Genomic DNA, 15768 nt, shown 5'->3' with positions numbered 1-15768 from the left:
CGCGTCAGGGGAGTCACTGTCTCCTGCAAGTTTTATTATCCACCCCTCCACTTCCCTCACCCCCACCTCCACCTTCCCCCCCCCTCCCTTCCCCTCCCCCCCCCCCTCCACCTTCCCCCCCTCCACCATGTGTCGCGCTCGTTGACACATACATATTGGATGGCTTGTGTGTGTTTGTCTGTGACTGTGTCTACATACGTGGAATATCTCCATTATGGCGGTAAACAAGTGGAGAAAAATTGTGCGCTGTAGCTACCCTGAAGGCACTGAAAATATGAAGTGTTTTTCATGTTAGAATCATTATAAACTCTACGTATATTTTTCATTTTAAACACGCAAAAATAAAATGTATTCATCTACATTTTTTCTCAATACGATTATGAATATTATCCTAAGTATACATATCTCTTATGTATGCCTTACCAGATGTTCATATTTCTGTGTATGTTTTTCTGAATATACATAGTTTTATGCATAGGTTTGCAATTGTTCATATACACATATATTATTTACTTAATTAATAAAATCTATGATGGAATTAATGTGTGACTTCAAAGTAAAGAAAAAAATGATAAATGTAAGTGTTAATTAGAAGAAAGAAAACCGTAATCTTAAATGAAATAACAATACAAGTAAATAATAAAAACGAAAACAAAGAATTTAGATGGAAGTGAATTACAAATGAAAAGCAAATACAAGAAAAATATGACAAAGTTGGAGAAGAGAAAATTGAGAGAATAAAAGCGAAGGGAAATTTGAGTGAGAAATGGGTTAATAGAAAGCAGAGTGAGAGCAAAGTTTACGAAAGCTGTTCTCTCTCTCTCTCTCTCTCTCTCTCTCTCTCTCTCTCTCTCTCTCTCTCTCTCTCTCTCTCTCTCTCTCTCTCTCTCTCCCCGGGGATAAGACAAGAAGTGATAAATGACCAGAAAAGAAATACAGCCTAAAGATTTAAGTGAAAGAGAAAGTGGAAAGAAAAATTATGTCATCAATATGTGCACGACCTAAAAAAGAGAGAGAGAGAGAGAGAGTAATGAACGCCTGAAAAGAAAACAGATAGTTAGAATTATTAGAAATTTCCTTTGTTGTCGCTTTCACTTGTTATATAAAGACATTTCTTTTCTCTTCGAAAGTAAAGAAACTAAATAAAACTTTCACTTGTAGCTGCTTTCACATGTTATTTTAAGTAGTGAAAGTGAGGAAGAAAGATAAAGAAAGAGAGATGTATATTTAGAGAGAGAGAAAGAGATACAGGCGGATAGAGAGAACAAAGAGATATATTTTTTCAAATGTTCTTATTTTTTCTTTTTCTCTTTTACTTTCTTCCTCCTTCTCTGAGTTTCTAAAATTAAACTCTGAGTCGAAAGTTACAATGCACGATGTAGGCAAGATGCATTAGTTAGCATATCTCCGAGAGGCGTTGCTGAGCGAGAGAGAGAGAGAGAGAGAGAGAGAGAGAGAGAGACAGGCGGCACTGAGGAAAGAAAAGAGTGAAAGACACGGAATATAGAAAAGGGTGAAAAGACAGAGGCAGAGGAGAAAAAACAAGAGGGAGAAAAAAAAACTGAGACAGCGATGAGTGGAGAGATGGGTGACACTGAGAAAGAGTGAGTGAAAGAGATGGGTGACACTGAGAAAGAGTGAGTGAAAGAGATGGGTGACACTGAGAAAGAGAGAGTGAAAGAGATGGGTGACACTGAGAAAGAGAGAGTTAAAGAGATGGGTGACACTGAGAAAGAGTGAGTGAGAGAGATGGGTGACACTGAGAAAGAGAAAAATGGAGACGGTGACAAACAGAAAGATCTCAACAACTTTCCACCTTGAAGAAGTAGTGAACATCAGACAGAATTATAAATTATTTTCTGACATCAAAGTTGTGAGTAAAGAAGAGAGGGCATTTACTTTCAGATCAAGAATGAAATGTTACGCCCACGGTATTTCAAGTTGTTTTTCTTGGCAATGAAAAAAAAATTTAAATTAATCTATGAAGCTCTTGTAAGAGAGAGAGAGAGAGAGAGAGATATAAAAAGGCAGATAAAGAGAGGGAGACGGAGACAGAGAGAGAAAATGACGAAGTGAGAGAGAGAAAAAGAGAGAGAGGAGGACAAAGTAAAGAACTCTGCTACTAATACCTCAAACTCATAAAAAAAAACAAAAAAATGGGGTAACTCAGATCTCCCGTTATTTAAATATATTAACTTCTTCTGGCTCATATAATATTAAGAAAAAACACGAAGCTTAAGATTTGGTGAATATTTTTCCTAGGCGCTACGTGGATTTTTATGCATTTTTATTCTATTTTAATCACATGTGTAAATAAAAGGGATTAATTTAAATATCCAGAAGTTTAAGACAATTAATCAGTAGAGAGAAAGGAATTAAATACTAAGTAGGATTTTCTAGGTATAATTCCGGCTATGATCTCTATACACAAGTGTTGTTGGATTTTTTCTCTTATATTAAAACTGTGAAGAGTAGAACGAGGAAAACAAGAGAAACAAGAGAGGAACAAGAACAAGAGAGGGGGAGAAAACAAGAGGGAAAACAAGAGAGGGGGAAACAGAGGAAGGAAAACAAGAGAGAGGGGGAAACAAGAGGGAAGCAAGAGGGAAACAGAGGGGGAAACAGGGGAAGCAAAGAGAGGGGGAACAAGAGAGGGAAACAAGAGGGGAAGAAACAAGGGGGAAAACAAGGAAAACAAGGAGGGGGAGAAAGAAAACAGAGAGGGAAACAGGAAAACAAGAGGAGAGGAAACAAGAGGAAACAAGAGAGAGAGAAACAAGGGGAAACAGAGGGGAAAGGAAACAAAGAGGAAAACAAAGGGGGAAAACAAGAGAGAAACAAGGGGGAAAACAAAGGGGAAAACAAGAAACAAAGAAAGAGGAAACAAGAGGGGGAAACAAGAGAGCAAGGGGGAACAGAGGAAACAAGAGGGGGAAACAAGAGAAACAAAGGGAAAAACAGAGAGGGAAAACAAGGGGGGAAAACAAGAGAGGAAACAAGAGAAACAAGAGGAAACAAGGAGGAAACAAGGGGGAAACAAGAGAGGGGGGAAACAGAGAGGGGGAAACAGAGAGGAGAACAAGAGGAAACAAGAGAGGGGAAACAAGAGAGGGGAAACAAGAGAGGGGAAAACAAGAGGGGGAAAACAGAAGAAGCAAGAGGGAAACAAGAAACAAGAGGAAACAAGAGAGGGGAAACAAGGAACAAGAGGGGACACAAGGGGGAAACAAGAGGGGGAAAACAAGAGAGGGGGGAAAACAAGAGAGGGAAAACAAGGGGGGAAAACAAGAGGGGGAAAACAGAGAGGAAACAAGAGAGGGGAAACAGAAACAAGAGACAGAGGAAACAAGGAAACAAGGGGGAAACAAGAGAGGAAACAAGAGAGGGAAACAAGAGAGCAAGAGGGGAAAACAAGAGGGGGGGAAAACAAGAGGGGAAACAAGGAAAACAAGAGAAAGGGGGAGAAAACAAGAAGAGGGGGAAAACAAGGAAAACGAGAGGGGAAAACAAGGGGGAAACGAGAGGCAAGAGAGGGAAACAGAGAGGGGAGAAACAAGAGAAAAGGGGAAACAAGAGGGAAACAAGAGGAAACAAGGGGGAAAACAAGAGAGGGAAAACAAAGAGGAAACAAGAGAGGGGAAAACAAGAGGGGAAACAAGAGAAAACAAGAGGGAAAACAAGAGGGGAAACAAGAGAGGGAGAGAAAACAAGGAAGCAAGAGGAAACAAGGAAAACAAGAGAGGAAACAAGAGGGGAAAACAAGAAGGGAAAACAAGAGAGGGGGAAACAAGAGGGGGAAACAGAGGGGGAAACAAGAGGAAGAAGGGGAAACAATGGGGGAAACAAGAGGGGAAACAAGAGAAAACCAAAGGGGAAACAAACAGAGAGGGGAAACAAGGGGGGAAAACAAGGGGGAAAACAAGAGGGAAAACAAGAGGAAAACAAGAGGGAAAACAAGGGGGAAAACAGGAAACAGAGGGAAAACAAAGGGGAGAGAAAACAAGAAGAGAGGAAAACAGAGGGGGAAACAAGGAAAACAAGGAAAACAAGGGGAAAACAAGAGAGGGGGAAAACAAGAGAGGGGGAAACAAGAGAGGGGGGAAACAAGAGAGGGGGAAAGAAGAGGGAAATACTAACTATCTCAAATCTCGAGGTACATAAATAAAGCTGAACCTAATCCCTGGATATAAAAACCTAAACCAAAATAATCTGAGTGGATATTTTCACTTATTTTCAATGGCATTAACACACAGGATCCCCCAGAGTGCCTCCTGCCTGGGATCCTTTTAAACATACTGTAGGGAGGATTAACACACAGCCGAGGGAATAACTGTTACTGCTGACTTGAAGGAGTTTTTTTTAGGCCCCTTGTCTCTTCACGCTCTCCTCCTGTTGCTCCTCCCGCCCTCTTCTCACTCTGCTCCCGCTCTCATACCTTCTTATTGTCTATTTTTTCTTTTTCTTCCTCCTCTCGTTCTCGTTCTTGTCTTCTCCTCTCGGCCTTTCCTTCTCCTCTCCTCCCGCTCTCCTCTAACTCTTCTTCCGTCACCCCCCCCCCTCTCACCCTTTCCCCCCTGCCTTCCTCTCCTTTTTCTCCCCCATTCTCCTCCCTTTCCTTCTCTTCTTGTCTTCTTATCTAATCCTTCCTCTTCCTCCTCCTCCTCCTCCTCCTCCTTCTCCAATATCCTCCTTGCCTTTTTCTTTCTTCCTGTTCTCTTCCTGCCTTTCCTCCCTACTTCTTCCTCCTTCCGCATTCCTCCTGTCCGTCGTCCAAGTCCCTCCTGTTCTCCTGTCCTCTCTTCCTTCTACCCCCTTCTCCCCGCCCCGAAATTTAAAATTATTCAGGATATTGAGGAGTAGAGAGTCCATTGAGATTCCTCAGGTATTTTCTTTCTAGATTAAATAGAAAAAGACGAAAAACACTAAATAAAGATAATTAATAACAGAGGAAGATTTGTACTAAAGTGCATGTTTATTCTCTCTCTCTCTCTCTCTCTCTCTGCCTCTCTCTCTCTCTCTCTCTCTCGCTGACATGCCTAGACTTTCTCACCTTCCATTTCCTGAATATCCTTTGACTTTTCCCTCCTTTCTATCCAAGAAAAGCCGTGAGATAATTAAACTCCATGTGTGTCCTCTCTCTCTCTCTCTCTCTCTCTCTCTCTCTCTCTCTCTCTCTCTCTCTCTCTCCTCTCTCTCTCTCTCTCTCTCTCTCTCTCTCTCTCTCTCTCTCTCTCTCTCTCTCTCGACCTTTTAGTTGTCCTCCCTGGAAGCTGCAAGACGATGATGCTACAGGAGGTCTTAGGTGGTCGTGCCGCTGAAATAACTGCTATATCTACTGCTGTCAATGCTGTGTCTGCTCCTGCTGCGATTAACATTGTATGATAGTTCCTTCTGCTGTTGCTGCTATTGTTTTTGTTAGTGCTGTTTTTACTACTGCTGTGTCTGCTGATATAACTGATATATATATGTTGCTGTTAATGCTGTTTCTGCTTCTGTTGTGATAGTTTTCCCTGCTGTTATTTTTGTTAGTGTTGTTTCTACTACTGCTGTCTGCTGAGATAACTGTTATATCTACTACTGGTTAATACTGTGTCTTGCCCCTGCTGCCTGTTGTGTGTCACTGAGGGGAAGAAGGAAACATGTACCTGGCGGCTGGACTCGATATCTTTGGTCTGTAGAGCCAATCAGTTCACCTCCACCTCTCAATTAATCATTCCCCGAGCCCCTACATGGTAATAACACAGGGGGGATGTATATGTTATTCGCCTGTATGATCCATTTATATTATTTAGTTCACTCTCAATAAATAGAAAACAGCCAGGGGGAGAAAGTCTTGAGAGAGTTACAAGTGAAAGTTGTGTTCTTGATGGGATAGAACTAATATTATTTTGTTTTCCTTTATTTAGTTTCATTTGGGAGGCTAGAAACACCGATTGAGAGAAAGTCCAGGAAATGCAGCAAGCGAGAGTCAATTTCCAGCGAGTTGGTCTAGAACGGAGAAAGCGAGCGGAATAAACTTTCATTTATTTTCCCTTATTTTAGAGGAATAGAAATACCGAGGGAAAGAAAGTCTGGAGACAGCAATAATGAGTGAAAGCTTCATTAAGTTTCTCTCTCTTTTGAAAGGTAAAAACAGCAACTAAGAAAGTAAAAGTTTTCTTGTTTTCTCACTTTCGTAAGTTGTAATATACTTTCTCACCTTTGAAGTAAACCAATACCATGAGAGAGAGAGAGAGAGAGAGAGAGAGAGAGAGAGAGAGAGAGTGTGTGTGTGTGTGTGTGTGTGTGTGTGTGTGTGTGTGTGTGTGTGTGATAGAATACGAGAAAGAAACCGGAAAGAGAAAGCTTCAATACCCTTACTTTCCAATGGCAGGAAATATATGAGGAAAATTTATATCACTCCCTCACACTCGATCAGCAGGAACAACAACGCCGAGAGAAAGCAAGAGAAAGTCTCACATATTTTCCTGATAGAGAATGCATAAATAATAGAAAGTTTCATTTATTTTCCTAACTCATCGACAATGCATTAAAAGGAGACAGCGAAATTTTCAATCATTTTAGAGTTCTAGAAAGCAACGCCAAGTGGGAAGTTTCAATTATTTCCTGACCAGCACAGGGAGGTCGGTCAGGGCGGCTTGTAACTTAAAGATAACACCGGATTGAGCCACCACCGCCCTACCTAGTGGAGAGAGGGAGCACACACACACACACACACGTACACACACACTCACACACACACACACACACACACACACACACACACACACACACACACACACACACACACACACACACACACACACACACACACACACACACACACACACACACACACACACACACACACACAAAATGATGAATCTCTAACATAATGAACAATTGAAGGATTTAAGAACAAGAGTATACATGTTCTTTTGAAGATTCATGTTAAGTGCAGATAAACAGGTGATCAAGCTAAATTTTTGGGAAATCCCCTCAAATACCCTTCAGGTAAAGGCCAGGTAAAACCAAACACAGATTCCCAAAGAATTACGCGAATAATTCCCCTCCTAACTATGAATATAAGAATGTAATTAACTATATATAACTCAAAATGACGTCAAAGCCACAGTGAACCTTAACTTAGTACCACCTATTACAATAACACTAGTTAGAGGATACTATTAATATACATTGAGACTCTCCCGTAACAAGACACGTTCTCTCAACACCAGTTAGGAGACAAAGTTAGCATACAGAGTCCTCGTGAACCTGGAGCCAACACACCTAGCTGGAATCTCAAACATTATGATATTAACAGCGACGGTACACAAAAAAAATTGACTTAAAAGACTTCCAGGATTTATACACCTTTGGTCTCAATAATAATAATAATAAATAGCAATAAGAATACTAATAGCAATAACAATAACAATAACGCATAAAGAACTAACTAAAAATATTAGCAGGTAATTCGCAACACACCCTTCTTGGCGGGACATAAATTTAGCGCGCGCAAAAAGAACAGGAGTGCGTGACCATAGCGGGGGTGTAATTAGTGTATAATATATTGTATAATCCAGGATAATGGGTTGTATTTTGGTCCTCTCGGGGGCTTTTAACTTTTACAAAGCAATTATGGATATTTTGGTATATTTCCTTCATTCATTTAAATGCAAACACATAAATGAGGATGTTTACCTGCTGTATGAATGTTTTTATTGCGTGTGTGTATGTCTGTGTGTGTGTGTGTGTGTGTGTGTGTGTGTGTGTGTGTGTGTGTGTGTCTGTGTGTGTGTTTTATCTCCCATTGACAATATTTCAAAAGCAACATTAAAAAAAAAAGAGTTACATTTCATATCTCGTCCACAACATAAAAGTGATCACTAAACAACCACACAGCAATATATCACTACTCACCAGTAACATATAATAACAAACTACACATAAAATGATATCCCCACTACCTGACGTTCTGATTGGTCCCCTCCACCATTTAGTGTTCATATAAAAAAAAGCCCTTCTATCAACAATCATGGCAATAAAAACAGCCGCGGAATTAAAAACAATTGAGAATCTAAACACCAAACCAATAATTCCACGGATTCAGGCGTTTATGGATTTGGACCAATCAACGGAGCGTCAATAAAATTTAGAGTACATATATTTCTCTCGTTTTCACCGTTGTGTATATATGTGTGGGTGTGGGTGGGTACACATACACACACACACACACACACACACACACACACACACACACACACACACTGTTTACTCAAATAACACTAGACCGAACCGAACCTTGCCAGTATAGGATTTTGAGGCCCTGATCAGGTAATATTATAGGTGTATCAATATATAAAGCCGATATATTTCAACCAAAGAAAACACTGGAAATATACAAGCCACAACGTATTACATTACCGCCTTGACCTTAACCACAGTGACTTGACCTTACCTCGAGGATTCCAAATAAGGTCAAGCTGGTTGAGAATAGATTTCATTAGCTTGTATTACGTAAGGCTTGGCTTAATCCCGAACAAGTACTGACTATCACGTTCTGTGCACCTGAAGCGCTGCCAATAATGACTCAGTTTCAGCTTGATCGACTGTACAATGCGTCCTGGTTACGTTAGCTTAGGTTAGGTTAGGTTAGGTTAGGTTAGGTTAGGTTAGGTTAGGTTAGGTTAGGTTAGGTTAGGTTAGGTTAGGTTTGGGAGTAAAAATGTATTTCGTTGGGTGTAAGTTCTCTTCGTGTTTACTTAATCTAGTTTCTGATGGTCTAGTCTCGAGTTGCTTGTGTTAGGATGTTCGTACACATAATTATTCGCCATGCCAAGAGTTGAGTGCTTTAAGTAGAGTGCCAAGAGTTGAGTGCTTTAAGTAGAGTGCCAAGAGTGGAGAACCAAGAGTGGAGTGCTCTTAAGACAGGTTGAGCGAAGTTAAGACGTTGGTGGAGAGGTTGGCCAGGGAGGCACCTGGTGCAGCGAGCTCCGAGACACACGACCACTGTGCTAATTTCCTCAGATAATCCTCTTAAAACATTGCTATTTATCCGTCAGGTCAACAAATTTGCTAATGCGTCCATCTGGGAGACGCAAGAAAAAACACAAATATTTGAACTTTTCTTAATGCAGATCCTTGGAGGCGCAGGTCTGGCAAACATGAGTCAAGGCAAGATTAAAGATGTTGTGTATACATTCTCAGCAACTGTTTTGTGTGATGTATACATATACGAGGCAACACTGCATGCTAGTTTACATTTACCGACATCAACATTTGTATAGCGCTCTGCAATATTGCAAGCAGTGTGAATAACCTGTAGGAGTTCCGAGTACCCTAACCTGAAGAGTATTAACACAGTACCAGTTTTTACGTCGGAAACCTAACGTGAATGAGACTAAATTACTGGGAAGTTTACCGCCATTAACATGCGAGGAAGCGGTGTGCATCTGATATTATTACGAGGTTTATCTCTACATTATTGGCTGAATAATGACTTCATAAGTTTTAATTCTTCATTTATATTCACTTCCTTGTTAAAACATTACTGGATAAGTTTTGTTGATAAGGTTAGTTTTCTGCCGTGTGTCTTCCTCCTGCTGGATTAATATGTTTTATGTGTTATGTTGTATGTGTTAATATGTGGGAGTGAACAGCGCAGGTAATGGACTTGTTCACGCATATGTACACGCGTACACGAACATAGGCTTACATGATCACACGTACATGTTAGAGAATAAACTCGAATACACACACTCACACAAGATTATACACGTATACTTACACAAATACATACACACTCACGTTTCCCATATTCACTAAACAAAACAAGTCTTCAGAAAAAAAAAAATAAATTCTTCCCAAGATTCACTGTATTAACTTAAATGAAAAATAAATCTACAAGTCCCATTATGAGAGGAGATCAACATCATCTTCTTACGTCTTATGGGGAAAATTATCTCTTTACCTGAAGGAGCGAAATTAATCTCCAAACTCGACACTATTACTTCCCTCAATAAGGTCCCATCCCCTGCTCCCTCCCTCCCTCCTCTACTCAGTGAACCTGTATTATAAACTGCATTACCGGAAAGACTGCTGCTGCTGCTGGTGGTGGTGCTGGTAGTAGTAGTGGAGAGCTTATGAGTTGGTCAAAAATTACCCTTCAGGTATCAAGAGTAAGCGGATATAACCTAAACAAGACCCATCTTCATCTTCCTCGTTGACGTCACGAGATTGAAACGACACCAGCAAACCCTTCCCAACAACCTGGTCCTTCCCCCTCCCCCTTTAAGCTGGGTTATATCCAAACAGCTTATTGCAAACTGCAGGCTTATTCCCGGAGTGCTTGGACTGACACAAGTTGAATATTAGGCCAATATAAACCCTGTCCCAGAAGGTCCTTTAAACTAGAACGTCTCGATATGCCTGGGGAGAAATGATGGAATTTCGTGTCGTCGCTGGAATTCATTAAGGTGATCTCATCTCGCTGGGAAAGTTTTCGATATTCGGCGGCGACACGATATTTATTTTTTTTTTTTTTTACTCCTGGATAGTCTGAACCAAGATGGTGTATATAACTCCTTGAGCTGGCTAGGGAGGGAGGGAGGGGGGGAGGGGGGGTGAGAAGGAGGGAATGTAGAAGAGGTTGAATTTACAGAGACACATGATTATACTATGCTTGAGAGGCTGTTGTAAGTTTAGAGGGATGGAGGGAAGGTTGGTGGTGGAGGGGAAGGTTGGTGGAGGAGGAAGGTTGGTGGAGGAGGGAAGGTTGGTGGTGGAGGGAAGGTTGGTGGTGGAGGAAGGTTGGTGGGAGGGAAGGTTGGTGGAGGAGGAAGGTTGGTGGTGGAGGGAAGGTTGGTGGAGGAGGGAGGTTGGTGGTGGAGGGAAGGTTGGTGTTGGTGGAGGGGAAGGTTGGTGGTGGAGAAGGTTGGTGGAGGGAAGGTTGGTGTGGAGGAAGGTTGGTGTTGGAGGGAAGGTTAGTGGTGGAGAAGGTTGGTGGTGGAGGGAAGGTTGGTGGTGGAGGGAAGGTTGGAGGAGGATTGCGAGAACCTGGAGTTTATGGAGACATTGATTATAATGGTCTTGGGAAGCTGCTGGAAGGAAGATTTGTATGGAGGGAGGGAGGGAGGGAGGAGAAGGGGATGGAGGGGAGGGAGGGAGGGAGGGATGGAGGGGGGGAGGGAACTCGAGGCTGAAGTTTGTTGAGACACTCATTATGATATACTGAAAATTTGGGAGGATGGTGGGAAGTAAGGAGGAAGGAGGGGAGGGAAGGAAGGGGGGGAGAGGAGAGGAAGGAACGTGAGAATGAAGGAAGGGAGGAGAGAAATATGATGATATAGTGAGAGACGAAAAAAAGAGATTAAGAGAGAGAGAGAGAGAGAGAGAGAGAGAGAGAGAGAGAGAGAGAGATGATGATGAAGAAGAAGAAGGATAATTGATTTATGACAAAAGAAGAAGTGGAAAAGAAATATATATAGATTAGAAAACAAACACAAAGAAAGACATAAAGTTGGAAAGATAAATAAATATCAAACAACATATACGTCAACATAACAATTAAATTACATTGATAATTACAACAATAACACTTACATCCTGATAACGTGAATGATAATTACGTTCATTAATAACAATTACAAGAACAATTACAATAACAATTACATTTATATTAGCAAGAACAACACCAGAAGCATCATCAACAACAACAACGGTATTAACAACAGCAACAATCAGAACGACAACAATAACGACGACAGGTTCACCGATATGTAAATACAATCTTATGATGGGAGATTAACGTAGGTGATTGTGTGAGACAGAGGGCAAGTGAGAGATAACTAGTGAGAGACAGAGGGCAAGTGAGAGATAACTAGTGAGAGACAGAGGGTAAGTGAGAGATAACTAGTGAGACAGAGGGTAAGTGAGAGATAACTAGTGAGAGACAGAGGGCAAGTGAGAGATAACTAGTGAGAGACAGAGGGCAAGTGAGAGATAACTAGTGAGAGACTGAGGGTAAGTGAGAGATAACTAGTGAGAGACAGAGGGTAAGTGAGAGATAACTAGTGAGAGACAGAGGGCAAGTGAGAGATGACTTGTGAGAGATAGAGAGCAAGTGAGAGGCGGTTAGTGAGAGACAGAGGGCAAGTGAGAGATAACTAGTGAGAGACAGAGAACAAGTGAGAGGTGATTGAAGGGGAGGGAAGAAAGAATCGACCCCTTGATGATATAACCTGTCAGTGTAGTGATGAATACCTTCCATTTACGCCTTCCTAAAGTAGAGGAAGGGAGAGAGAGAGAGAGAGAGAGAGAGAGAGAGAGAGAGAGATACTAGCAAATACAAATAAATTCACTCACAAAATATAAAATAATTCTTTCCTTTATCCAATATGACAAATATATATAAAAAAAACATCGTTGTAAACTGGACGAAAATCCCCCAGTAGAAAAAAAAATGACGATCGTCTAGATACAGAAAAAAAAAACAGCTGTTGTAAATTCACCTAGAACAAACTTTCGCCAATTTACGATATAGATTGCTAAGAAAAAATGCCTATCGCGAAATCTCACACCGACGATGATGAGAAAGGCACGTGCGCTCTGTTTACATACGTTTCAGGACAATAGGGAGCTTTGAGAAATATTTTATGTGTATCCCGATATTGCATGCAAATCTCGTCCGTTTCAGCTTGCATTATGCATTCTCTCAAAGTGTTGCAAGCCTGAGTGAGAGGAGGCTTTGTCACTCTAATATATAATAGAAATAAGATTTTGCCTCGTGTGTTTGCCCAGTAAATATCGTATATGAGACGAGATAAAGAGAGAGAGAGAGAGAGAGAGAGAGAGAGAGAGAGAGAGAGAGAGAGAGAGAGAGAGAGGATAATAGATAAGCAGAGATAATAAATGATAGTATCAGAAATTCTATGAACAAACTCCAATAAACAATAAACATAAAGACAAGAATGATAAAAACTAGAAGAAGAAGTATGAGAATAATAACAATAATGAGTGATAAGAAAAAAGAATTGTTAAGATAAGAACAATAGTATTAATGATAAAAATAGTAGAAGCAGTAATATTAAGTAAGAGTAATAAGAGACGGAGTGATAAGGACGATGATAAGTAATGTAAATAAGAGAGGAATGTAAATAAGAGACAAACATAAAGACAGAGAAACATCTTAATTATTGTAAGGTAATAAGATATGACTACCACAACTACCACCATCACTGCTCTCACCACCATTATTATTATCACCACTATCACCACTAATACCATTACTACCCTCACCAGCACTACTACGACCACCACCACCAATACCACTACCACCACCACTACTACCATCACCACCACCAATACCACTACCACCACCACTACTACCATCACCACCACCACTCATATCAATACTACCCCTACCACTCCCACTACTACCCCCACTACCACCACTACCACCACATTTAAATTCCCCAGCATGCATCATCCACTATCTCGACGGCAACTTGTAATAATAATAATAACTCCGCCTTTCCTAAACGACACCCACTTACGACATAATGCCACCACCTGTAGACTAACGACTCCCAGCATGCAACAGCAACGTATATCACCTGAAGATGGACTCCTACCTTGACAAATTACAGGTAAGAATGAGGAAAAGTTTGTGGTTGATGCGACCTGCTGGTGACGGTGTATTTATTGATGGTGATGTTGATGGTGGTTGTGATTGTTGGGATAGTGATTCGGTAATGATAGTGATGTAATAATAATAATAATAATAATAATAATAATAATAATAATAATAATAATAATAATAATAATAATAATAATAATAATAATATAATAATAATAATAATAATAATAATAATAATACGAGTTTCACCTTATAAGGAAATGGTCATGATGTTACTCCAGTCAAACATATCGTCTGCCCTTTGCCTGTACTGCCGCTGAGATCTGCCTCTATCGTGTAAAATATAACAGACGATTTTTTTTACCACTAACAAGAGTACAACCGTATGATGACACACTCCGGGTAACTACGTCTGGCAAACTTGAGCCCCCACCTTTTGCTTGCACTGGCGCTGAGATCTGCCTGGGTTATACTTCCCCGGTCGTAGAAAGAAAGAAACTGAAATCCTGCTGATGATACTATCTCCCCGGGAACAGCCAGGGTACAGGGAATACCATTATGCAGTCGTCCGTATTACCTGCATAATCGCCTTACCTTCCTGCGTCTTCCTGCATGAGTCAGTCTGTGTAGAGCTACGTCAGGAGGTGGAAGATTTCTCGTTTTGTATCGTCAGTGACTTCTTCTGCGTCGCTCTGTGTTTTTGAGTTCTGAGTCAGCGCCAAATCCAACAATCACGGCACTCATTTAGTTTGCCATTCTACTACGCCTGACGACCGTTCGCTCACCCTCTGCCGCCTGAAGTGCCGATGCTCTTGTTACTCGAGTATGAACGTCGACACAAACCACATTAAACTTGCAGAATAAACTAAAAGGCCACATTCCCCCGTTCTTTATAAAACTCGTCCAAACTTATGCTGTGAATTCTGAACAACTAATATTTACTCAACGAAAAAAAAATATTAAGAATGTCAAGTGTGTGTGTGTTTTCTCTTCTCTTGTATGATATTGTTTTAATGTTTTTATTGAAATATTTGTCAAAGGTCTCAGTAAACATGTGGAGAATCTCCTTTATTTACTGATGGGTTATTTATTTATTTACTTCTGGGGGCGGGGGTAAAATTTTCGTTTTATCACCCCCATAAGTTTCTCTATTGATTAAAATCTACCCAAACTATTAAGTAAACACGTTAATATTTACTTCAGTGTCTAGTGTAAATATGTTTGAATGATATGCTCACTCTAGTTCATCTCGAGTAAACTTGTCTGGAAATAAAGTTGTGAGAGTATATGAGTCAATTTGTAAGTCAATATTATTATCCTCTTATGTGTTCCCTGCCATTCGAGAAAGACCTCATAACTCACACACTCACAAACTCTTGATTTATGAGACTCTGAGAATCGACAGGTTGTGGCATCTTACTGAGGTATTGTCTTATGGTTAATGTCTTAATTATTCACCTGAGATAATTACCTTCCTCCTCTGGGGTCACGATTCACAAAGGTTCGTAAGTGATGAGTTATCTTGCTACAGTACATACACCTTCTCCTTAACCTAGGCAGCTGAAGGATAGTCTTAGTGATGTTTTTTGTGCCATTTTCTTAGCCATATGTGTTTCGTTGCTTTAATGAGTTAGTGAGGTACGTTCTAACTATCTCCAGGTATGTAAAGGGAGGGAGTAAAAGGGGTGAGATAATTTTACGTAAGAATTCTTAAAGACTCCTAAGTTAAATTTTCCTCTTAACTAAACACGTCAGAATGTATCTAACTTGCTGACTTTAGTTAAAATAATGCCGAGACTCTACCTTAACTAGATATATTCACTTAACTTTCATACTATCTTGTGACTCTCAACCCTAATCTATAACCTAAAAACAACCAGAGAAACGTCACTACAACCAACAACAAAACACAACAACTTTACCAAACTTACTCACAAAGTCATTCTACCTGATTGGGTCTAATTAGAGATATGAGAGATTAAATTTGCTCAGGTTAATGGGTTTTGTTCGACATCCACTGAAGCTGACTTAAGCAAACGTAGTCCAATTATGCCAAAATTAATTACGGGTTGAGTTACAATTAAATCGTGTTTGTGGTAATCGATGCCGCCTTGGCTTACAGACCTCTGAGATCTGGCAACGATGTCATG

The 15768-nt window shown here is 40.5% G+C and overlaps 2 protein-coding genes across 2 annotated transcripts in view; one reads left to right on the top strand and one right to left on the bottom strand.

The window, feature by feature from the left end:
* Positions 1–15768, bottom strand: part of LOC121878498 (uncharacterized protein DDB_G0271670-like) — a 79072-nt gene that overhangs the window by 35949 nt on the left and 27355 nt on the right. The window lies entirely within an intron of this gene.
* LOC121878497 (spore wall protein 2-like) lies at positions 1573–7331 on the top strand. The gene is given in 4 exon segments (XM_042384754.1): positions 1573–1604; positions 2471–2609; positions 2611–3714; positions 7218–7331. Coding segments are annotated over 4 exon segments (1389 nt in total).

This window comes from Homarus americanus, unplaced genomic scaffold, assembly GCF_018991925.1.
Source record: "Homarus americanus isolate GMGI-L3 unplaced genomic scaffold, GMGI_Hamer_2.0 scaffold41027, whole genome shotgun sequence".
Taxonomy (NCBI): Eukaryota; Metazoa; Arthropoda; class Malacostraca; order Decapoda; family Nephropidae; genus Homarus; species Homarus americanus.
This window is presented reverse-complemented; position numbering and strand designations above follow the sequence as displayed.